Source organism: Artemia sp. Qi Xiang Cuo, chromosome 19 (genome assembly GCF_049724085.1).
Source record: "Artemia sp. Qi Xiang Cuo chromosome 19, ASM4972408v1, whole genome shotgun sequence".
Taxonomy (NCBI): Eukaryota; Metazoa; Arthropoda; class Branchiopoda; order Anostraca; family Artemiidae; genus Artemia; species Artemia sp. Qi Xiang Cuo.
In genome coordinates, this window is record NC_142812.1 from 32,397,493 (window position 1) to 32,423,386 (window position 25,894).

At 34.0% G+C, this 25,894-nt stretch overlaps 1 protein-coding gene and 1 long non-coding RNA gene across 11 annotated transcripts in view; both read right to left on the reverse strand.

Moving 5' to 3' along the window:
- Nucleotides 1-2,092: 2,092 nt before the first annotated feature.
- LOC148940741 (uncharacterized) lies at nt 2,093-8,091 on the reverse strand. Its single transcript, XR_016143343.1, has 3 exons — nt 7,975-8,091; nt 3,958-4,122; nt 2,093-2,910 (listed from the first exon to the last, which is right to left on the reverse strand). It is a non-coding gene; the product is annotated as an uncharacterized LOC148940741 (long non-coding RNA).
- Nucleotides 8,092-11,661: 3,570 nt separating this feature from the next.
- The window catches only part of LOC148940742 (uncharacterized), a 57,615-nt gene continuing 43,382 nt past the window's right edge, over nt 11,662-25,894 (reverse strand). For 6 of the 10 annotated variants that reach the window (XM_089105229.1, XM_089105231.1, XM_089105235.1 and 3 more), the window contains exons 2-3: nt 21,912-21,994; nt 11,662-12,355 (exon numbers count right to left, since the gene is read on the reverse strand). In XM_089105229.1, the coding sequence (XP_088961355.1) occupies nt 11,850-12,355; nt 21,912-21,994 (589 nt within the window). In that variant the 3' untranslated portion in view covers nt 11,662-11,849. Of the gene's footprint in view, nt 12,356-14,601; nt 17,003-21,911; nt 21,995-24,357; nt 25,153-25,894 lie in introns of those variants that run through there. The other 4 variants (XR_016143364.1, XR_016143363.1, XM_089105233.1 and 1 more) reach the window with 3 other exon arrangements.

A 25,894-nucleotide genomic window follows, 5' to 3' on the forward strand; every position in this document is an offset into this window, starting at 1 on the left:
CAAAGGGTTGGCAACATTTTTCACAGTCCCTTAATAATAAAAGAGCTTGCTGAATACTCATTTGCTTTGAACAACATTGTAAAAAAAAAACATGGAAAGATTACGTTATTTATGATTAGAAATGCATAAAAAAGAGCACAACTTTTTATTTCTTGACCTAGCCTTCTCTCTGTCCTTAAATACTTTTTCAACTTTTCTCAATACTTTGAAAACTTTTATTAAAAATGAACTTTTACTCTCCTACTTTCCAAAATGCAATTCTAGTTATTCAGTAGCTTTTAGGCGGCTCTTTTAACATAAACTTGTATTTTTTTTAGGTATCTTGCAAGTGGTGAAAGTATGGCAAGCATTTTTTTGGCTTACAGAGTTGGATGATCAACAGTTTCTGGAATAATCAGAGAAACCTGCAAGGCAATTTGGAATCAGCTTCAGCCTTTGTACATGAAACCACCTGAGCTTGATGATTTTCAGGTCATAGCCAAAGAGTTTCAGGATCTGTGGCAGTTTCCTAATTGCATAGGGGCAGTAGATGGGAAGCATTGTGAAATCCAGTCTCCCTAATAGTGGGTCTGACTTTTTCAATTTTAATGAGTTTTTCAGTATAGTTTTGCTAGCTGTTGTTGATGCCCGCTATCGGTTTATCTATATTGATGTTGGAGCAAAGGGCAAAGAAAATGACAGCACAGTTTTTTCTCGATCTGGATTTGGCAAGGCTCTAAATCATGGTAGATTGCCTATCCCACTTCCCAAAGCATTACCTTATTCTGACACTGAAGTTCCTCATGTGTTTGTTGGAGATGAAGCATTTCCGCTGAAGGAAAATTTTACGAGGACTTTTCCACGCTATGGGGGCCTTTCATATGAACAAAAGTTTTCAATTATAGATTATCCAGAGCCAGACACATTGTGGAGAATGCATTTAACATTTTAACAGCCAGATTCCGAATTTTAAGGGGTCGTTTACAAGCCTCAGTAACAACTGTTGATGAAATTGTGAAAGCTGTTTGTGTTTTGAACAATTACTTAATTACTTCAGACCTTAGCAGAAGATATGTCTGTCAAAGAACTATTGATTGTGAGGTTAATGACTGCATAATTCAGGGGACATGGCGAAACACTCCAACGCTTCCTAGTGTTGGAAGGCTTTCGAGTAACAATGCAACAGCAAGTGCAGTAAGCATAAGAGACAAATTTAAAGACTACTTTGTTGGAAATGGCGAGTTGTCATGGCAAAGGACTTCTGTTGAAAATTGGCTTTTCTAGACTTGTTTTTTCTGGTGTTTTAATCTTATGAAAAATTAAAGGTATCTTTACAGTTCCAAAATTAAATATATGTAGAGAGATTTAAGGAAGAAGGAGAGACAGAACAGCAATTTAAGAGGAAAATTTTAAGGAGCCTGTATAAGACAAATATATTCTTGTTTTTATGTAAACAAAAAAATTAAGTTAAAACATTCACAAGTAATTTTTACGTTCTAACATATTAGTTGTAGTTGCTTTAGAAGTTTCAATTACTACAGATTTTTTCAAAACAAATAACTTCCTTTAATATTGGATAAGATTAATAATATTATTTGGATGCAATTGTGGTTTGTGGATTAAGCCTTGACTCAGTTTGGTAAGTCTTGTGTACACACACGAAAATAAAAATACTATTAAGCAAGAAATAAAGCAGTGCTTTATGTACATATTTTTTAGGTATGTAAAAACAATTGCTGGATCTACTTTTCTTATAAGAAAGGTGTTGTCATATATATATAGCTTGTTAATGACATCTCATCTTGAAAAAAAAGAGGGATAGGTAACACTTAAAAACTATATTTAAGTTTGGCATTTTAATATTACCCTAAATACACGTTTTGTTTTTATGGTTACAATATAACTAGTTGATGGAGTAACAAATTTAAATTACCAAATAAAGACTACAAGAGAGGTATTGAAACAAGTCTGACAAGTGATAAAAAATAACAATTCAAAGAATTTTTGCAAATTTAAGACTGTTGTATGGAAAGTTTTACCCTTTCACCAGACCATCCTGATTAGGAATTATTCATATTGGTTTAACAAGACGCATGACAAATATAGATATAATTTAACCTACCCATGACTCATCAGAATGCTTATTTGGATTTTCAGTAGGTCCACAACAAATATGATAATACAAACAAATGAAATATTACCTTTCTATCACTCTTTTAGTATATCAACAAATTTTAATAGGTATGTATACAATTTTTATACCAAAAATAAGTCACATAAAAATTTAAATCATCACACTGCAAGAGGTCAGAGAAGTTTCAAAATCATATGCACTGCTAAAACTAAAGTAAAAGCTCTTGATTGCTCAGACAGAAAAACTATAAAACGTCATTTTGGCAACATCTAAGAAACTATCTTTCAGATTGACATTTTTGACATTAGAGTTAGCCTTCTAGTGCGTGTGCAATCAGTCTTGAAATTTCTGCACTGAGTTTTGCTTGTTTGATCAATGGTAAAGAATCAAGGTCTTTGCACAAGGTCTCACAAAAACCGGCATTGTGGGAATCCCTACCTTTGGTGTTCTTTCCCTCTAGGATTTTATTCAGAGTACTGTTGGCTGTTTCCATCAGCTTAATTGCATTTTCTCTGGGCAATTGATCAGTAGTTCCCTTTCTTTTAACACCTGAATTAGTGGTTGACCTTGTAGGTGTAGGTGTCCTAATTATTGTAGATTCAATTGGGAAAACACTGTCAATCTGTCCTGTATGAAAATTTGGAGACAGACAAGTTGGTTGCACAGTAGCAGCTGTAGAAGTGCATGGTCCTGGAGCAAAGGTGGTGAAGTCAGGGTAAGTATTGCTGTCTTCAGCTATTAAATCTTTTTCTACTTCTATGTCAATCACATATTCTTCTTCTAAATTTCCAGAAGTCCTATAAAAGAAAGTTTATTGAAGAAAAGAAATGACCAATCAGTCAGATGGGTTTTCCAGACATAACTATTGACCACATCACTATCATGCATGAATTGGAAGAAATAGTAAGAGATTCTTGGACCATTTGAAGAAAAATGTTACTTTTAAAGGCATTTGTTTCTGTAAAATAATTATTCAAGTTGCAAATATAGGAAACAATACATATCTTGGTGACATTCAGGTGTAAAAACTCCTTTTAAAATGGTATTTTCACCATTTTTTTGCGAATTGCAAATTTTCAGCATAAATTTGGTCTTTCAAAACATTTATGTCATCCTTTCCAAAAGAAAATGGCGGGGGGGGGGGGTAAAAACATAATTCTGTTGCTACGATTATTGTTATTTTTTAATTACCTTAAATTGCAGCTAGGAGCAATGTAAGGATTTCTCATTTACTTCTATAATAATCCCCTCCTCAAACACAAATTGTGGCTACAGCATTGCTAGTCTCTTACCACCTACTATCGGCTAAGGGTGGTTTTATATTAAAATAAGTAGAAATCTATACATCAACTTTGTTTTGGAGAAAACAAACTTAGCTAAAGGGCTAGAGAATCATTCAAAATTCTAAGGGTTTCTAAGCTCATATCATAGAATTCATATCTCTTTTAATTTAGTTATTTTGATGATACAAAATGAGAGAACATAATAACATCAATCTCAAATTAAAACAAAAATTATTGAATGTGAAAATTAATTTTCAAAATTTACAATCTTATTCAAAAAAGAAAAAGTTAAAAGATGACTAAAGCAAAAAAAGAGTAAATAACAATAATAAAACAAACTCTAAGTGATTAATTTCAATAAAACAGTAGTATTACCAACAATGGGAACAGGGCAGTACTGCTGGTTGACCCATCTTACAATATATAGGTCTTTCATTTATATCCTTTCACATGTTTTAATTTCTGTCAACAATTGTAGTCCCTACCTTTTGACTTTTGTGAGTCTTTTGAGAATTTCAAACCTATTGCTAGAGTTCTCATTTAAGATAATATATTACTTACAGTCGGGGTTTATGGTACTTGATCAAAAATCGCAGTGCACTAAAATGTGGCCATTTTATGTAGATGTTGTCTCCTCCTCCATCACCACTCCTTTTTTTTTTCTGGCAGATAGTTTCTTAAAAAACTCTCTCCTCAGGTAACCCCATGTTTCTCTGCACCATTCCACTGCAAATGAAATAATTTCAAGATGACAACTCATGTGAAAAAAAAGATGTTCAAACAACCATTAGATTACAACAGTGTTAGGCTCATATCAAGGCACAAGACAAAAATTAGGGTCCATTATGAATAGAAAAAATTAGAGAGACAAATAAATAATAATTTTGTTTATAAAGAAGATCTCTATGATGTAATTTTTTAACAAGTTAAAAAAGAAATTGCAGCCTATTTAAAGCAGGTCAACAGCAAATGCAAACCCATCCTTAAAGAAGTTTAAACATACTTTGTTCCCATATTTAAGTGGCATAGCCAAGGCAAGACAATACCATTTCCATGGAAAAATATTACCAATTAAAAACATACTGTGACCTTGGATAAACAACATAAACAATTTACTGTGCTGTATGCTTTTTATATTGAACATCATTGCATTTAGTAGTGCTCCAATTTTATCCACTAATAGTAACACTGCCTCCTCTAAATGAAGCACTTTTAGCAGTTATTGCGCCTGACTATATCATATCAAGAATTCACCCCTACCTTTTAAAAACCAATATAATACAATTGTTCTAATCTGGCAACTCTTCTCTTCTTCATTTTTATACACCAAACACTAATCGAATGGCAGGAAACAAAGAGTTATGCTACAGTAAAATATTTTAAGAATATACTTTGCTGCATTGTGGGGGGGGGGGTGTATTACACTACTAAGAATGAGATAAGTAATTTATTTCTGGTTTTTTTAATGTAGTATTCACAATTATGGAAGTTTTTTTTTCAAAAGAGTCCCAGTGTTATACTGTTGTCTCTTAGACAACAGTGTTATACTGTTTCTTGATTAGAAAAAAGTAGCAATACAAAATTATGCAAACCAACAGAACAGCAAAAGTTTTGTATATAGACCATGGCTATATCTGGCAAATTAGAGGAAGAGGAAAAACAATTTTTGCAGTAACAACCATTATATTTGCAAATGATTTTGAATGGCACAACTCTTCTGTAAAACTGTAGATAAGGGGCCTTTTGTCTATCTTGGAAAGTGGTTGAGGAAGGTGGGTAAAACTACCAAGTATAAATGCAAAGCCTTTTGGATATTTCCTAGGGAGTTATTTTGACGTCCATGTCCCCCCTGTAAAGAGCACTAATCTTTGATGATGCTTTATAAATTTATTGTTATAAAAGTGAATATTGGGAGATAGATGAACTTCTCAAATAAGGCACAAGAAAAACGTTTTGAGCACAGTACCTTTGCCTAGTCCTGATTTTTATGGTTTTATAAAGTGAAAATCCATTTTGAACAAGAGGGAAAGAGCCTTGAAATGACTTTAATTTTAGGCTAAAAAATAGAAACTGCACTTTCAAAAGAAAAGCCACTAAAAAAAACAGGAAAACCAAAAGAAGATAACACTTTTTTTCAAAATTTAGAAATGGGTCCTATAGGACCTGTCATTGTACAATCTTCTATGCCCAAGAAACAAGGGAAAGGGAGAGTTGTCAGATTGGTATAACTTTCCCATAAATATTTTAGGCTCTGTATTCATTACTGAATGTATCATTTACCTAGCTCAGCTACTTCAAAAGTTAGCAAGAATCTCCTCAACTAGAACTATACCCCAGACTAAGGTATGAAGTAGTTAAACAGCTAATCACAGCTTCAATAATTAAATTACTGTTAAATCTCTTGTCAGGTGACTTTGAAATTGGATTATTTCATCATTGAATTTGTCTAAGTTCTTCTTAATAAATGTGATTAACTTGAATACCTAGTAAATTTCTAGGTGGCCCTATAATTCAGCTAGGATGAAAGTGAAAACGTCATTTGATGCCTTTTTTATGCTCCTTCATAATACAATAGTTGTTTCTGTTGTAAATTGCATCTTGAGCCCTTAAAGAGGCCCAAAAGGTATATCATTTTTGTAACCCCACAAAGAAGTTATCAACAATAGTTAAGTTATTGAAAAGTGGTTAAAAACTTGTTACTATTTTATAAATAAGTTATTCAAGAGTAATATACTTATTCATAACAATTTAAATCTCATTTATTAGGCAACTCAAATATAAAACGTTTTCCTACTGTTTCAAGTTTTTCAAATGAATCCATAAAAAGTGCTGAATTTTACAATTTTAAACTTTCCCATCAACAATTCAGGGTATATGTTTGCACATTAGGGGGCTAAAGTTCTAGGTAAATTTGCAGTGGGCCATATAATTTAGCTAGGATGAAAGTGAAAACATCATTTGATGCTTTTTCTATGCTCTTTCATAATTCATATAAAATACCTTTGGGGCCCCTCTAAGTGGTCAAGATGCAATTTGCAACAGAAGCAATTATTGTATTATGAAAGAGGATTATGAAAAAGGATCAAATCATGTTTTCACTTTCATCCTAGCTAAATTACAGTATCACCTAGAAATTTACTGAATATCTTATCAAAAGGCCTATACATTTTGGAATTTTCCATATACAGCAACAGTCAAAAGTTGAGCTTTATCTTGGACATACATTTAAAGTTAGAGCTTAAATTTGAAAAATGTTGCCAAACCTTGGACATTTAATCTTAAACTGAGAGCAAAGTAATGTAGATCAGAGACACATTCAATCTTGGATATATTTAATCAAAGATAACTGTCTTGTAAAGCTGAATAATTGTACTTAATAAATAAGTAAGGCTGTAGGTTTAACTTTTGCCATAATTTTAATTTTGAACAAAAGCATTTTCTGACAATGTGGTCAGCCAATCCCAACTTGCCTAGGCCTATCTGTCTAAATTGATAGGTCTATACATCCAATCCAAGAGCAGGAACATTTTGTCTATACTTATGAAAGCTAGATTTTATCTAAAATATACACCTGAGTTTGTGCACTACCCAAGTAGGCTACTTGGGGTTTCACCCTAGGCGCTGACTATAGCCTACTTGTTAATATTGTCTAGCTTTTAGTAAAAAAATGGGAATTTTATGGCTTCTATTTACATGAAATCTTATTTACTTTAATTTAAAAAAAAGATATGTTAAATAAGCCTAGGTCAGGGCTAGGCCTATCATGAAACTTGGGCTAGGCTATTGTTATTCTTAAATTATTTTTACTTTCAATAGACTGAACTGGAAAAAAAAAACTCGGTAAAATTCTACTTTAGCTGCTTTCGGCTACCTTGGAAAGGGGTTAGGTTAGGAAAATGAAACTTTTAGAGATGGGACTACAGGCTAAAGTTTGTCCTGGGAAGGTATTTTGAAGTACCTACCTCCACTCCTTCTCCCTCTAGAGGGTCCTAAAATTTGCCTTCATGACAGGTCTATACCTATTGAAATTTTGACAAAACAACATTTTACATTAATTTTCAGTTATCAGTTTCTTTTTCCCTGGTTTTAGCTCTGAAAATGCAATTTCAGTTATTTGAGCAGAATTTTAAGCCATATAAATAGTTTATTTCAAAAATTTAGGAAATGTATTTGCATATCTTTAAAACCATATAAATTGGGATTGAGCAAAGTTGTGAAGCTGAAAAAAAATTTGTTGTACTTCATTTAAGCAGAAGATCTATTTTGCAAGGTTTCACTTCTAAAACTCACATATTTTTAAAGGTCATCAAAGGTCAGGACCCTCTAGAGGGAGAAAGAGTAGAGGTGGGTACTTCAAAATATCTTCCCGGGACATACTTTAGCCTGTAGACCCATCTCTGAAAGTTTAATTTTCTTAACCTAACCCCTTTCCAAGATAGTCAAAAGTAGCTAAAGTAGAATTTTACCAAAAACTCAAATCCAACTTCATCAGGCAAAAAATTGTGATGACTGATAAGTCTGTGCTTCCAGCAGGAATATAACCATTTGCTTATAGCCTAGAATGTTGAGCAAACCTACCTGGTTCATTGAGAAAAGCGATATTTCCTCCCATGTCTGCTGCTTTTTCTTTATGTTTTTATACTCTTTGTGACTGGTGTCAAATAAATACGGGTAACCTTCAACCATTGCTACATGATTATGAGTCTTTGAATGGTTTATTCTTGACATTATTTTAACTTTTAAATATTTCGCCTTGAAATTCCCATTAAAGGGGTTTTTCCGCCGTCCAGTTGTTAGCTAACAATGTTAGCTAACAAAAATTTGTTTGGACGGCGGAAACAGAATTGTTAGCTAACCGAAATTGTTAGCTAACAATTCGCGGAAACATGATATTAGGCGGGAAATTCAAACGAAAATTTTGATCAAGATAGTGTTGCAGTGAGTAACTGTTTAAAGCTTTTACATAAATTATCCCATGTATGAAGGAAGTGTAACGACCTGTTTAAAAATGGTAATTTGATTGCATAAACGAAACTGTCAGTTTTTTGATCATATCAAATTGCTATGACTTTTAAGTTGTCCACATTTCTTTTTACAACTTAATTTACATCTTTTTGACCCAGTAAAACTGAGGAATGAATTTAATTAAAGAAAAATTTATCTTCACTGAAGGTGCAAATCAAAGAAAATTCCAATTTAGGAGAAAAGTATCCATTGCCAATAAATTGGGGGGACTATAATGTTGGGAGGGTTTTTTCTCATATAGAGAGAAAATCAGACCAGTTCATCAAATGACAAAAAATTTATTTTCACTGAAGGTGCAAATCAAAGGAATTTTCAATTAAGGAGAGAAGTATCCATTACCAATGAAATGGGGGGGGGGGGGGCAACTAACGTGTAAAAAAAATTAGGCAGGTGGCATTTTCGTTGTTATTTCTATTTTTTAAGTGGAAGAATGTATTTTTTTTATATAATTAGATTACCAAAAAAAATGTCTCAAAATCTAGAGGGGGAGGGAAGAAAATCTTAGATGAGTCGTTGCCCTGTGCCCTAATTGATTCCGTTGCCAGTAAGTCTTAAAAATGTCTAGAAGGAGGAGGTAAAAATTATAGATGGGTGTTCCCCTCCCTCTATTGACACCACTGCCTGTAAGTCTCAATAATTAAATTGATAAGCAAAGAGATTGAATAGAAATAGCCAAACAGTGCGTGGTAACGAACTGTAAGTAAGCTTTGTATTTTTGCCAGAAAAAGAATCAAGAATGTGTGTTTTTTTTCTTTTCCCAGGGGTGATCGTATCAAAAAAATAGTCATAGAATATCAGGAAAGGACTTATTTGAATGGAAAGTAAAAGTTCTAATGCCTTTTTTAAGTGATCAAAAGGATTGGAGGGCAAATTACCCCCCTTTTCCCCTCGAAGTCAATCGATTACAATTTTTAAAATTTTGAGATATTCATTTTGTTTGGCATTGTTGAAAAGTCAAGTAACTACGCTTTTGGGGAAAACATTTTGCTTTTGGAGAATTTCCATGGGATATATTTTCCAGAGGGAGCTTTCTGCGGGAGCAACTTTCTACTAGGATATGGAGGGGGGGGGGGGGGTTAGAGAAACCAGTTCCAATGAGAGGGGATTACCGATATGATTTTAAAAAAATAACAAATTAGTCTTTTTCAAATGAAAGTGTGCTAAGAACAATTTTTCACCCAAGATCGTCCACAAGAAATTTTCTGAGTGGAATTTTTCTCTAGAATGAAATTGTTTGGGATGAATTTTCCTGGAAGGGGGGGGGCGTTATTTCACGTGAAAATAAATTTTTCCGGTGAAAAAACAGTGCTATTTAATTAAATTATCTTACTTACAATTAAAACTAAAAAAACTTACTGAAAAGTTATTAAAAATTACAAAACGCTCCTTACAGGCAAAATGGCAGGTACAGCTGACTCAGAGATGAGATGTATTCTAGAAGAGCTTCTTTCTTCCTCTGAAAGTGATGACTCAGATGTAGTCATGGAAGAGTACTCACGGGTGACAGTGGCTGCTTTTTCTAGCTTAAACCGTGAAATTCATGTGAGACAAGAAAATTACATCAAAGACGTGATCGCAAAGTATTCAGATACAGACTTTAAAAAGCACTTTAGAATGAGCCCAGATACATTCGAAAAGCTACTAGACTTTATTAATCTGCCTGAATCAGACTATTGTGGTGGTAATATGCCTATTCAGAAACATGAAATGCTATATATTACTCTGTGGTATATGGCTAACCAAGCTTGTACCCTCAGAGAGATTGGAGATAAATTCAATCGCTCAATAAAATGTGTCTGGGCTGTTGTTGGGAGGGTTTGTTCTCATATAGAGAGAAAATCAGACCAGTTCATTAAATGGCCAAGTACATTAAGTCTAAATACAGTAACTAGAAAATTTGCTGATCTCAGTGGTTTCCCGGGAGTCCTTGGTGCCATTGACGGCTGCCATATAAGAATAGTAGCACCATCTGAGCAACAAGCTACATATCTAAATAGAAAAATGTTTCATTCTATTGTGCTTCTTGCCGTATGTCTTCCGAATAGAGAATTTTCATTCATTCATGTGGGGTTTCCTGGTAGTGTACATGATAGTAGAGTACTGAGAAATTCGGGTCTCTACCACCAAGCATCCCAGGCAAATTCAACTCTATTTACTAGTGCTGATTATCACATTATTGGTGATAGTGCCTTCCCTGCACTTACATGGTTAATAACAGCATTAAAAGAAACTGAACTTATTGATGAAAAAAGAAAAAGATTTAATAAGAAGCTCTCAAAAACTAGGGTAGTAATTGAAAATGCATTTGGTGATCTACTCAATAGATGGCGAAGATTGAGATTTATACACAGTAAGGTACCTCGAGCAATTAGTATAGTCATAACTGCATGTTGCTTGCACAACTTTTGTGCATGGCAGAGTGACAATGTAATTGAAAATGAAGAAGAGCAAAATTTACAGGATATAGAGGAAGAATATCCTCCTACAAACTCATCCGATGTTTTACATACAAATGATGGTCAAGCAAAACGACTAAGTTATATTGATATGATAGGATAGTTTTATGCATTTATAATGTTATTATACTGTGATAAACAATTATTTGATCGATAAAAGTTGTAAAACCTCAAAAGTAACAAAAATCTCAACAATCTTAATTGAAATTGGAAGGCAAAGGCTGGTATTGATGACTATATGATGGACTCTTTAGTTCACCTGGTAAATTGTAAGTGCACAAGATTTTACTTAAGCCAAATATGAAAAATATTGTACAAATCATGATATTTGAGGAAGAATTGGTCAAAAGTGCTGCATGCCCAAGCCTGCTTTCCCAAAAATTCAAACCTAAAAGAAGTGCAATTTTATTGTTTTAGGAATACTTGAAACTGAACAAAATTAAGGTGCATTGTCATAAAATAAATATACTAAGAAATACTATAAAACAAGTTTCAGATATAAACACAAGCAAATATCAAAACTATAAAAATATAAAAAACCAAAAGAAAAATAAACAGTTAAACGATTTAGAAGGCAAAATAGAAACTTTATTTATCTTCACTACTCTCTCTCTTTTTTTTCCTATTTTTGTTTTAATGAGTTCATCTATTTTTTTCTTTTTTTCATCATGTCTCATCTGTCTTCCCTGCTCTTTTTTAATCAGTGCATTTTCAAAAGACTGCCTGAATAGTCTCATCTCTTTTAAAAGTTCATCAATTTGGTGATTTTGTTTTCTTTTTTAGAACTGCTAGATGCTTCATTTACTGTAACATTGCTTTCACTTATGATACTGGTGTTCAAATTTTGCAGTGTTCCAGGTTGAGCTTCATTTCCTGTAACATCATTTTCACTCATACTGGTGTTCAAATTTTGCAATGTTTTAGGTTGATTATCACTCCCAGTACTAGAAGTTCCAGGTTGAACATTAGGACTCACAATAGAATCATATATTTTGGGGGGATTGATATTGTGTTTGTCCCCCATAATTTATCCATCTCTTCAAAAAACCTTGGAGGCTTTTTATATTCTGATCCTGTGTTTTTGCAGGAATCAATATACTTTTTATAGGTGTGCTCCAGGGACCGAGCTTGTGCCCATACTTTGTTTTTCCCCACCTCCCCTTCAATAACTTCAAATCCCTTCAGTCTCTGATTGTTTGCCACTTCTGCCCACACCATTTTTTTTTTTATTAATTTACTTTGTAATTTTGCCTTAATGGCATCAGTTGCCAATATTTCAAATAAGGCAAGTTTTGCTTGATTGTCTCTTGCTTGCTGATCAGGGTCCTTTGAGTTGCACCACAGTCTAACGGTACTGGTACCTCCTGGACTTTCTTCAGAACCATGATCAAAAATACTGAGAAACTGCTCTTCACTGATACCATAGGCCGAGTAGTTTGACTGGCTCACAATAAATTTGTCTCCAGACATGTCAGCATCTGAAATAGAATAAATCCTCATTAAACTAAATGAGGAAGCTTAGTATGGTGCCTATGCTGAACCAGTGGCTACAATAATCATGATGACAATCATCATAGCCAAGATTTCACAGAATACTATGGAAAAAATTTTCAGAGGGATAGTCATAGCAAGAACTTGAAATTACAATGTATGAAACATAAGCTATTTTATAACAGGCATGCAGTAAAAAAAGAAAAAAAAACACTTGAGCAAAAAAGTGTAGCTCTGACCTTGGATCAAGACAATAGTAACATGTACTAAATTAATTTTTTTTTAATTAATTTGACAGGTTAAAATGAACTTGATACAAAAGTAAAGGAAAAATAAACCATACAAAAACCAAATTCAATCTATAATTTTAAAATTTATTCAACTGTAAACTTTTCTGTGAATATACAATCCTTTTTAAGCAACAGGGATTTAGCCTGCATGACAGCATGAGTGAGTAGGTAGACTATTATAAAGTGACTTTTTGATAGAACAAAATATTAATTTACAAAAACCCTCAAATTCAACAACATTTTTTTGGCAGATGCATCTGATTTATGATGCTTCTTTAAGTACCAGTTGGTACTATTTGTTAAGGGGAATGAACAAATAGTTTGACTGTTCTACACACAGGTCAATTTAGCTCTCAAGTATAGAGGCCAAATAGATATGCCCCCTTTCCAGTATTTGACTGCAACAAAAAAACACACAAATTATATAACTTGAAATTAAAAATTGAAAAAAGATCAAGTTTACAACTACATGCAAATATAAAAAACATTAGATTACAATCAAAAAGACAACAATACAATTCTTTTCCAGTTGATTTCTATAACACACCATTCAACTCCTTCTGATGACTAGTTAAAAATCTTAAGTTATCTACTATTAATGTATACATGTATTCTACATAAAAAAACGAGATTAAAATAGTCTTTTTTATTTCCTTTTATATATAAAAAATTATTTTCTAAATATAAAAACTAGAATCATAGCCCACCCATAATGTATTTAGTAGGCCCTAGATAAAATATAGGCTACTAGTTCAATTTATCAAGCACTTTCCCTTTAGAAGCTTTACAACTACAGTGATACCATATTTCCTGATAAATTATTTGTTCAGCCTAGAATAGCAACAGATATATAGCTAAGTCCATGTTCCTGTCAAAGAGTTGTGGCTAACACTTGTTGCAATAATGACCATAAGGCATGTTTCTTTTAAGACAACCCTAATGCTACACTGATACCATAGGTCCTGCCAAGTTATCTGTATAACTTAGAATAGCAAGGGATACATAGTCCTTTGGTCTCACTAAAGAGTTGTGGCTCACACTTGTTGTTATAATTACCCCAAGGCATGATTCCTATGGAAGAGCTGTAAATCTACACTGTTATCATACTTCCAGCCAAGTTATTTGTATAGTCTAGAATGCCAAGGGATAAATAGTTTATGGTCCCATGAAAGAGTTGTGGCTCACAATTGTTGAAATAATGACTGTATGGCTGTATTTGGAACAATTGTTTAATTGAACAGAAATTGACTGAATCTCTTACAATTTCAGTGTTTGATTTCCATACTGCAAACAAAGAGGTAGTTCCTGATAGTTTCATCTACCCAGCTGTGCTACTATTTTCATTTGCCTCAGATACCAATGCTTTAACATAGGCTAATAAAAAACGTACCCAACATAGGCTTCTTCAGTCCTCCATAACAAAAAGTAATTTAAGAGCTTAACCTCACTGACCTTAATAAAAGTGAATTTTGCAAAAAAAGGGCTTATTGCAAACTTTTGATAAAGTAAGATTTAGAGCTTAAACTAATCGTGTGATTAACTCCACAGCCAAGTAGGAAAACCTGGCTTTTAAGGAATATAACCAAAACAATTACATACAAATTTATAAACAACAGATTAAAATCAAAAAGATACTGATAAGAATCTTTTCCAGGTGAGGTTTGTCACAAACATACCAACTCCTTCTGATCACTGGTTAAACAATCTCAAATTGTTTTAACACAGGTTTTTAAAGGTCATCAAAGGTCAGGACCCTCTAGAGGGAGGAGTGGAGGTAGGTACTTCAAAATACCTTCCCGGGACATACTTTAGCCTGTAGGTCTATCCCTGAAAGTTTCAATTTCCTAACCAAACTCCTTCCCAAGATAGCCGAAAGTAGCTAAAATAGAATTTTACCGATCTTTGAATTACCAAGTACAATTTCATGAGGATACCCCAACCATACAATATGTAGTAGGGCTATATAAAATATAGGCTACTAATTTATTTAGCATTTTTCCTTTAAAAGTTCTGTAACTATACTGTTACCATATTTCCTACAAAAGTTATTTGTTTAGCATAGAATAGCAATAGATATAAAGGCCAAGTTCTCACTAAATAGTTGTGGCTATCAATTGTTGCAACAATGACCCTAAGGCTTGTTTCTTTTAGGAGAGCTGTAACTCTACACTGTTACCATATTTGCAACCAAATAATTTGTATAGCCTAGAATAGCAAGGGATAAAAAGTCCATGGTCCCACTAAAGAGCTGTGGCTCACACTTGTTGCAATAATAACTTTAAGGCTAGCCTATATCAAGAAAAATTATTGAATTTAAAACAAAACAACTAAAACTCTCTTATGACTTCTCATTAACTCTAAGGTCAAATAGGAAACCCTGGCTTTTAAGGAAACTAACTAAAGAATATACTAACTGTGAGAAACAGTTGCTGTCCTCGATTCTTTGTCAATATTATAAGCATAAAAAGTATCCATCTTTATTGTTTTTGAATATTTCGCTTTAAATTCCCCAACAATTTCCTTCAACAAGCATTCGATTTGTTAGAGAAATCTTCTAACAATGTTAGCTAACAATTTTTAGTTGGACGGCGGAAAAATTATTGTTGGGAAAAATGTTAGCTAACAATTCTCTGTTGGACGGCGGAAAAACCCCTTAAATCGATCTGTTTACAATGTAAAAAGTTGAAAAAAATCCAACCCAAAGACATGACGGGAAAACGGTCAATCCTGTAAGGAATTCCTTTGAGGATTGATGGGAATCCCATCCGTGTGAACTAACTATTAGTTTAAAGGTCCAAACATTCATTTTGAAACTATGGACTTATTTTGGAACTTAGAACTATGGACTCTTACTCATAAATCCTTAAAAGGCTTTCAAAGGACTTTCATTTACTACATAGAAAAGTATCCTCTTCAAAAATACTTTTTATTCTTAACTGAAAAATTTTACATTGTTACATAAATACGAATATTTGAATCTAACACTTCTGTATTTTACTTCGCCAGGGCCTGTATGGTTGAGTGGATACCATGTTGGAGCTCTAATCTAAAGGTCTCAGGTTCAATTCCTACAACTGTCAAATATACAGCAATCGCTTTAAAAATATAAAAGTAATGCAATAAAATATAATAACACAGTAGAAATACAAAAACATGACGAAAATCAATATGATGGCAAGGCAGAAGACCGTCACTTCATATGCCCCAAATCTACCTAAACTTCAACAATTGTTTGGTGTATCAGCATCTATCAATTCTACCATCTGAAAAGAAATAAAAAATCTACAAATAACGGTTCAATAAGGCCAAATCTTTTTATCCTTCTATCCAGATTGCAGTATTAAGTAAAAGCCAGAAAGTTTGGCAATTATAGGAAATCATGGAATTTAATGGAGACGATAAATAGATAGCAACAAGCCTCCATATACGTATGTGGCTGCAAAGAAAAAATAAATCAAGTATACACAAAAAGAAGTCATGTTTTTGCTGGAACTTAGTAGAGCTATTGACAACCATAATATTTTCTGAAACTACCATCTTTGCAAATGTAAAAAAAAAATTATTCCCTTTTATCTTAAGACATTTTAGCTAGATGTAATTATGTGATGTGGAATAACGTCGTAGTGATTTTTTGCAAAATGGGGAGCTTGAAACCTCCAGTACAGGGTTTCCAACTATAGTGACTCTATTCGTACGCTTTTTATTTATATCTGCTGTCATTGTGAAGGAGCTACAAGCTGTCTGTTAAAATATTTGCAAATTTACATTCTCAATCAAATTTAACTTTTAAGACAGGCATTTATAATAGTTATAGGTCGTGAATCACGCTTAAGTGAATTTTTTTATTGCTAGACAACTTTTTTTTTCAAAACGTGTCTTCAAATTTTCAGCTACTAGTATGCATCTACTGCTGCAACCATGCTCATGTTCTGGGATGCATATTACAGGGGTCTTCGTCCTGCTTAATGCCTCCGAATAATCCCAATACAGCTTCTGGATATAAATAAGCAACATTGAGTACGTATGAAGTGGGAAACCATCCGTATTTTTCATCGCTGCACCATCTTTTTCTTGTTTGGATTAGCACAGAGACGCTTTCGCTTAATCTCATCACCGGATTCAAATTCTGGGCCCTAAAGTGTGTTGCTCCAGCTAAGTTTGAACTCTGATTCCCTTATTACGGAGCTGAGATCAATCCCACTGTGCCACTATAGGACATCGCTGCACCAGTAGAAATACATCTAGTTTTTCTTCTTGGTTTTAAAGTTATTCAGCCTTTTGTAGTGGACAAAACCATTGGCTCCCTTTAGTGACGGAGCTAATTGATGCGAAGAATTGTTAACGCTAGAAGTAAAAAAGTTATCTTTTCATAAATAATGGCTTATACAAGATACACTTTTAATTGGAAAACTAAATGGCCTGCAAAGTAGCGAAAAACACAAGTGGAAAATTCAACTATTTTATCATATTTTGAAAAAAAAAAGCATTTTTGCACTTAGCTCTAGAAAGCGGGATTGAACCTCACTTTTCCTACAGCCTACTGTTGGAAATACGGTCAGTATACTACTACAACTACTAACAACTCACCGCAGCACCAAGCAGCCTGAGGCCAACACAGCTATGCATGCTCCTCCTCCATCCCAATCTATTTAAAACCTCCCTTTTTACACCCGCCCACAGAGTTCCCATTTCCTTTAAATCTTTCTTTATGACGTCCTCCCACCCCAGACGAGGACAACCTGCTTTCCATTTAGCCCCAGACGGTTGGCCGAAAAGAACAATCTTCGGCAATCTGTCATCTTTCATCCGGACAACGTGCCCTAGCCACCTCAACCTTTCTTTCATTATAGCCCTAGAGAACAGTATTGAACCGCATTTTTCGTATAGCCTATTATTTGAAATACGGCCAGTCGGCTGGGTACCCAGAGCAATCCGTAGGGATTTTCTCTGGAAAACATCTAGCAAATTTTCATCTGCTTTTCGGAGTACCTATGCTTCTGAGCCATATTTGGCCTCTGTTATCACTGTAGCTTCTTATATTCTAATTTTGGTTTGCAGACTCATCGTCCTATTCTTCCAAAATTTTTTTAACTGTGAAAAAACACCCTCAGCCTTGGCTATTCTACCTCTAACATCTTCACTGCTCCCACCATCTTTACTAATAATACTACCAATGTAAGTGAAGCTGCCCACCTGATCAATCTTTTCATTATCCAACATCACCTTTTCATCTTCTTATTCCTAGCCTTAGTGACAGAGTCTTTTTAACATTAATTTTCAAACCTATTCTTGCATTCTGGACTCGCAAAACCTCTAATACTTCATTCATTTTGCTCACATCTAGGATGCATAAATCATCAGCATAATCTAAGTCCAGGAGACAGTTTCCTCCCCATTTGATTCCGTGGTCTCCCATTACCTTTCCTGTGCTCCTCAAGACAAAGTCCATCAAAATAATCCATATAAAGGGGGATAGAACACAGCCCTTCTTAACTCCTGATTTAATACAAAACCAGCTGCTAACCTCATTTCCTGTCTTAACCGCAGCAGTTTTATTCTCGTACATAGCACTTATCACTTTAATGTATTTGTCTAGTATACCATACAGGGAAAAAACCTTTGCTAAAGCTCTTCTATCAACGGAATAGAACGCTTGCTCATAATCTATAAAACTGAGGACCACAGGTGTTTGACAACTCAGGCACTTCTCAATTATTAGCCTAAAAGTGAACATTTGGTCGACACATCCTCTACCTTTTCTAAAACCGCACTGTTCTTCTCTTAAAACTTTGTCTACGGCATCCCTCAGTGTAAAAAGCATCATATTACTAAGTAATTTACTACCTACAGATACCAGACTAATGCCTTAATAATTACCACACTCACTTTTATCACCTTTCTTATAAAGTGGCTTAATTAAGGTTTTCTTAAAATCGTTAGGTACTTCCCCTTTTTCAAAAATCATATTCATAATCTTCAGTAACTTATTTCTAACCTCAGAGCCGCCGTATTTCATAAACTCATTTACCACCCTATCAGCACCTGGAGCCTTATTATTTTTTAATCCTTTTAGTACTGTCGCTAATTCTTCCTCAAAAAAACAAAAATTCCTTCACATCCAAGGTATCACAAAATTTTTCATTTTCCTTTATATCTTTTCCTGCAACTCATCTCGGTTAAGCAAATTCTCAAAATGTTCGGCCCAAGTCTCTATAGTTCTTTCCTTATCACTAATTGTGGCCCCATTCCTATCTTTACTACTCCCTCTCAATTTATTAACACGCTAGTTCAATATTTTACTATTATGACTTCTAGCTGCATCTTCCAGATCCTCGGCAATTTTATCCATGGCCTCCATTTCACACCTCCTTAGCTCATATTTTAATGCTTTCTCCACTTTCCTTACATTCCTTTTGTTTTCATATGATCTATCACTCAGATAATTCTTGTACAAGTCCTTTCTCGTTTCTATTAAACATAAAGCTTTTTCACTTATATTCTTAGCTACAGTTCTAGCTTTCTTCCCTAATTCAGCAACTTCACAAATTATTTTTCCAAAATTATTCCAACCATCTACCACATTATCAAATTTTAAACTCTCAAGTTTAGTATTCAACTGTTCCTGGAAAGTTTCTCTCAAATTTTCATCCTGGAGTCTACCAGCATCATAACTTCCCGGGAGGTATTTACCCTTCCGATATTTAAGCTTTAAAATAACCCTTGACACTAGTAGATGGTGATCTTTACTTTTAACATCAATAACAGCACTCCTATATACCCTAGTATTTTGTATTGATCCTGCCAGTCTTCGGATTACTATAACATAATCAATAAGGTTTGCTGTCTTACCATCACGTGAATACCCTGTTAACTTATGAGCCATTTTATGACCATACACCGCATTGGTTATAACTAGATTGTTATACCTACAAAATTGCAAAAGTCTGTATCCATTACTGTTTTCTTTTCGAAAACCTAATAAACCTAGGCTAGGATACCATCTATCCCTATTTCTACCGACCTGGGCATTAAAATCTCCAAGTTAAAGTATCATACTTCTACCTTGGATCCTTTCTATTTGCTCCTTTAACAGTAAGTAAAATTCATCTAAGTCGCTAGTATCTCCGTCAGTCGGTTCTAGGGGTGCAAATACTACTATAATTGATACCATGAAGTTTTTAGTCGTAAAATGAGCACTTAGTATTCTATTATTAATACCTTCCCAGCCTAAACAAGACTTGGTAGCTTCCTTATTCATCATGAGCCCTACTCCCTGGCTATCTACCCCATCCTTCCTGCCTGAGGAAACAAATTCTATATCACCTAATTTCAAGCTTCCTACCCCTGGCATATGAGTTTCTGAAACTCCAAGTCCAGTTCAAATCGTCTAAATTCTTCAGTCAAAATGTCGAAATGTTCATTTTTTAACGTCGTAACATTCCGAGTTCCAATTTCATGTTCTTTAAATCATTGAAATTATTTTCGCCTCAGGAAAAGCAATGATCCCGGATACCAGTGCAGGAAGGGGATCACATATCTTCTCAAGTGTACACCAAAGTGCTTAACCCGGCTTAGAGCCTCAACTTGATTGTGATGTTGATATATTGATCGATTGCAAAACCCTGTACAAATTCTACCTTGATTCTCGGTAAATCAGAAAGAGAATTCACTGCCGATTTTCCTTAATTTTGTCCTGTTATTACTAAAATCTGAGTAGCTCAACAGTTTCTGCCTACTCAACAGTTGCTGCAGATAATTCATCTCTGTTTCGATAGCTTTCTTTATAACCTCTGTTCTTATGGATATCATGTCTGATTTATTACAGAAAACTAGTATCGGAGGGCACGCTTCTGAAATATGGTCATTGGTTAAAACTTCATACAAATATTCTGCAATATCTTTCAGTTTCTCTGAATAGGTTCTCGAATGAACAACAGAAACGATTGAAATGGCTGATTTTTTATGAGCGTCAAATTTTTTTTACAGAATCTGATATACTCAGGTGTATCAACAATATCAAGGCGTTTCTGTTCTTCAAGGACGAGGTCACCAATATTTTCTTTGACTGATGTTACAGTAAACAATGGTTTCTTTTGGACTAGTTGACTAAAAATCAGAGTCTTTCCACTTTCTGGAAGGCACAGAAGCAAAAAATATTTTCTCTTTGGCTCTCTTCCCAAAAACTACAAAATTTCAATGGAGATAAAGCATAAACAACACAAAATCGCAATCCAAAACAACAATCCTATAATATTGGTTTTTAATGAAAATTTTTTTTTATTAAGTTATTCCGAGCTCACAAAGAAAAGCTTGGCAGATATAATATTTGTCTTTTCAAAGGGAAGGGAAAGGGTTAAACTACAATTATAAATAGCAACAAAGACCACACTGCCTTTCCATCATAAACAACAAAATACAAGTAGAACAGTCAGGAATTTTTTTTTCTATATGACAGTGGAATGCAAACTTTAAATGTGAAATAAAAGTAATTAAACACAAGCTTTCAATGTTAATCTTGCCTTTTTGGCAGCTAGCCTCAAAGGCCTTTCCATAACAGCTGAAATGGTATTATTTATTGGTTTTGCAATATAATTTGTTAAATCGTTAGATAGTTAAATTTGTGAATAAGGCATTTAGTGAGTACTCCCCCAAATCCCTATTTAAAAATATGTTATTATTGTTTAGTTTGAGTCTTATTTCAATTGCTTCTTGAACAGCCTGTTTTATGACTGAATTATTGCTAATAAGGGAAGTTTCTTCAAAAAGTATTTTATGACTAGGGTTATCAAAAATATGACTGCTTTAAGCAGAATCAAAAGAAATACTATTACTATTAGAATAAAGCTTTAGTTATATTGTCTTTGTGCTTCTGTAGACATTTTTCTAAATTTTGATGGGTTCTACCAACATAGCAGTTGCCACAGTCATATGGTATTTGATAAACCCCTCTTTGGTGAGAAACTGAGGTTTCATCTTTACCAGAGTTTAGGAAGTTCATGATTTTAAAATTATTAGTAAATACTACATAGATTATTTTGTGTGCAACCTTTTTTAAACATTGAGAGCTTGTTTTTGACTACTTTCATTTCACTCAAAAGAATTGAATTTTTTCACCTTACTGGGTGTACCAATCCTGGTTAGACTTCCCTGAAGCAATGATGCTAGGACTGTTATTTTCAAAGATATATTTGCCTTTGTCCCAAGTGTGGCACCAATGCATATTATTCTTTATAAAGAAAGACCATTGCTTTACCTTTACAAGTGTCAAAAAACATCCTGGGATTTTGGTTCCCTCCTGATAACTTTTCTGTCATACCTATGACTGATGTCAATACCCTAAAAACATATAGACAAATAGTAAAACTTTAGATTTTACAAAAGATACTACTGAACAAAAAATACATTACTCGAAATATCATACTGAGCATTATTAAACATATATACTCTGAAGCTTTTTTATGCACATAATAGGAATTTGATGTTTCTAAACACAACCAATATAGAAAATATAGTATCATACCTATAACCAAAAGAGATATGCAATATAACTTTGCATGATTTACTCCATCTTATTTCAGAGTTCTATATATACCTCCAAATTGGAATCTAATAAGTTCATTTTTATGCTTAGTTTATCCCCTATTGAACAGAAAAGAACAAGAATGAAATTAAAATGGGGATGTAATAGCAGATTTAAGATATATTCCAATTAAATACCATTTAAAAATGAAGTCTTGGTGCTGACAGTTAATAAAGAAAACTACTCCTTTTAACTTTTTATTAGGGTACCCTCACAACTCAACACCCATAATCCAACAACTGCAAAACTCAACTCGACAGAAAAGAACTATTGAATTTTTGTCATATCTCCCATCCAGAATCACAGAGGTTTTGCATCTGCTTGTTTTGAGCCAATCAGGTCTATGGTAACCTGAATTTAAAGTTTTTGTAACTCCCAAATGTTAAGAAAAACTTCTAAGCTGGAGTATCAATTGGAGACAGAGTCCACAGTATTTGATAGGAAACTTATAGTCTCTCCAAACTGGGTATCATTAAGCTATGGTAGTTATTAAAAGCTGATATAGTAGGAAGGAGGAGGTTAATCTTGTTTTAAGATTCCCCTTCTAAACCAGCTATAATAAAACATAGGTAATATTTGGTTTGTCATTCAATGCTCTATTCAAATAAACAATTTTCAATGCCTACCATGACAATTCTGTCCCAATCCCCCCTTATAATGCCCAGATCTAGCCCTAGACTACATATAATTAATTAGGATGATTTTTATTTTCTGAAGATCTTACTTAACAGATTTTCTGTTACTCTGCTCATTATTTTTTTTTTCCTTTGCTTAATCATAGTGCTTAGATCTTAAGACACAAATAGCCCTAACCAAAGGTATTTAAACCTAATTTTGACACCCAATAGAAATTGAGCAGAGGACTTTGATGGTATGTTTTTCACTTTCCTTAAACAAAAGATCAGAGCAGAATGAACTTTGATTTTCAAATGAATAGCGTGAAAGAAATAAGATCAGTCCTAGAACTTTCCTTAAAAACATGTATTCTGTGAAAAACTTTTAAGGTTTTACCAGACCAATTTTGGAACAAGTATTGAATGGGGATTGAATGGCATTGCTCTTTTATTATTATTATTGTAATCTAGCTTATTTAGATGGGACTGTTGCAACATGATTGCTGAGAAGGGTATGTAAATCTATTTTGGTGAATTTGTTGATGGTTGGATTAATTTAAAAGCCTTAGTTTGAATGCCCTCAGACTTTCTTACAAATACTATTTTGGCTCAGACAGCCAAAAATGACTGTCAACCCCTGTACTAGTTGCTACTATTGTATATCCAAATTTCAGCTCTAAAATAGGTTTCAAAGGGTCAGTGACACACAGCTCCTCATGTTCAATAGAACTTAGAAAAAAATCTACCACCAAAGTTTTTTTCTTTAATATGATTAATCACTGCCATCAAAACCCCCCCCCCAGTGGCAAAAATTGAATATAGTCTAGGGCCATATTTGACAGTATTTTTTTCTGATCAAGGTGTCACTTTAAGGGCTTAAAATGGAATTTGTAGTGGTAGCAATTTGTGTATTCAGAAAGTCTTAAAATACATGTTTAGTATGTTTACCCACTAGCTAGCAAGCTAGCTTATCCATCAAATGCTGCTGTAATCTCAAAAGAAAAGAAATTCATGATAAATTTCCCCCTACAGAAATTTCTCCCATACATTAATAACAAATGTATTTTAAAATTGAAAGGTCTTTGAAAAATTCCCCTACAGATAACCCATCCTTCACAGAAAATTCTCCCCACTTGTAAAATAGCATTTGTATTTTTAAATTTAGATATATGTAAAAAATTATTGAAGGTTACTAACTAAACCATCAGGCATTGTTAGATAATTAACATCCAGAAAATGTGAACTTTTGTGTTCAGGGATCTCTAACTTCAGTCAGTGAAAAAAGTATTTGAAATATTTAGAGAGCCTTGAATGGTAGGGAGGGGGGATATATTATACCTAAAACCTTTGTAAGAATGTAATCAACAACTTCTTAAAGTTTCATGGCAATTGGATGAACATCTACTAAGACATACAGGACACACAGACAGACATACATTTTATTTTATTTACCAAAAAATTGAAAAAAGAATAGAACAGGGCATAATTGGGTATAAAAAAATTACCTTAAGATTGTCTATTCAATTTGCTTTCCAAACCTATTAATTGCTGCTGTTGTATTAAAAAGATAAAAAACAAACACAACATTAGATTCTCCATTCAATGTTTAATGTAGCTGACAACAAGTTTTCTGATAGTATGTGTTTGGTATTATATTTTGTGCCTATTTATCATGAACAGTTGGTTTATAATGCCAAATAAACCCAATAAAAAAAAAAACTTTTTATAATACCAAATTAGGGCGACTGGAATACAATTTCAACACCAGTAATTACTAAAAGTTTCAGCAGGAACAACTACTATATTTGGAAAAAGCACTAAACAGATAATTTGATAGTATACTCTTTCAGATCAAGATGTCACTTCAAGGGCTCAAAATGGAATTTGTATTGGTAACAATTCACATTTTCAGAGTATTAAAATGCAATTTGAATGATGTGTTTTTGTTTTAGCTAGCAATATTTGATGTGTTTAGTTAGCTGACAAAAAGTTTGCTCATTTTAGTCTTTTGTCCTTATTTCTGATCAGAAGTTGGTCTATAATGCCAAATCCAGCCAATTTGAAAAAAAAACACTGCATATAGCCTATGGCTATAATTGGCCCAATTAGGGATGTCAAGATGCAATTTCACCAGCAGAAGTTATGATATTTGGACATATCATTAAAAGAAAAGTCTAATGGCATATTTTTTCAGATTGTAACGATTTGTCTCTTCAAGCATATACTTCAAAAACCCAGGTCACAAAACCTGAAATAATACAAGCATAAGCAAAGCACAAGCAATACATAACAGCAAGCATAAGCAAAGCACAAGCAATACATAACAGCACATATACACAAAATACAAGCAACGCATGGCAAGTAAGTAAGGAATATTACATCTCCCTTCTTTTCGGAAGGGCTTGTCAATCATAGGTTTATTCTTGACGGTGGCTTGACTTGTCGACCACTCCTGGTAGTTACAGAACTTCTGAGACTGTTGTCGACTTTGGCCGCGGAAGGCAGGGAGACCACAGTGTTTTCCTGGCCAACGGCGACCGGGAATTCTGGCATGCTGGCTTGGCGAAAGTGCACGTCCTCTGTTTGGGGTAAGTCCGGAGAGTGATGCCTTGAATCGTGTACTGACGAGCTGCCAGTGTTTGAATCAGAATCAGAACTCTTCTCATCTGTAGTCACGACTTTCAAGTGCTTTCCATTCCGGCGGTATTGTCTGTTTGCTTTCGTCTGTACTACATACGATCGTGGCGCATCTGCTTCTCGGAGGACTGTTGCAGGTTGCCAGGTTTGATCGTTGGACCGTACTCGAACTTGTTGGCCTATCTGCAGTGGATTAAGGCTTTTGGTATGTTGATCATAGTAGCATCTCTGTCTTTCCCTTTCTTTATTCCTTGCGGACATGAATTCCTGCATAGGTACGACTTTTGGAGATAAGTGCTCAATGGTGCAGGGCACTAGGGATCTCAAGTTTCTACTCATTAGCAGTTGGGCTGGGGAAGCTATAACCATCGACTGGTGTGTTGCGGTACTCGAGGAGAGCTAGCT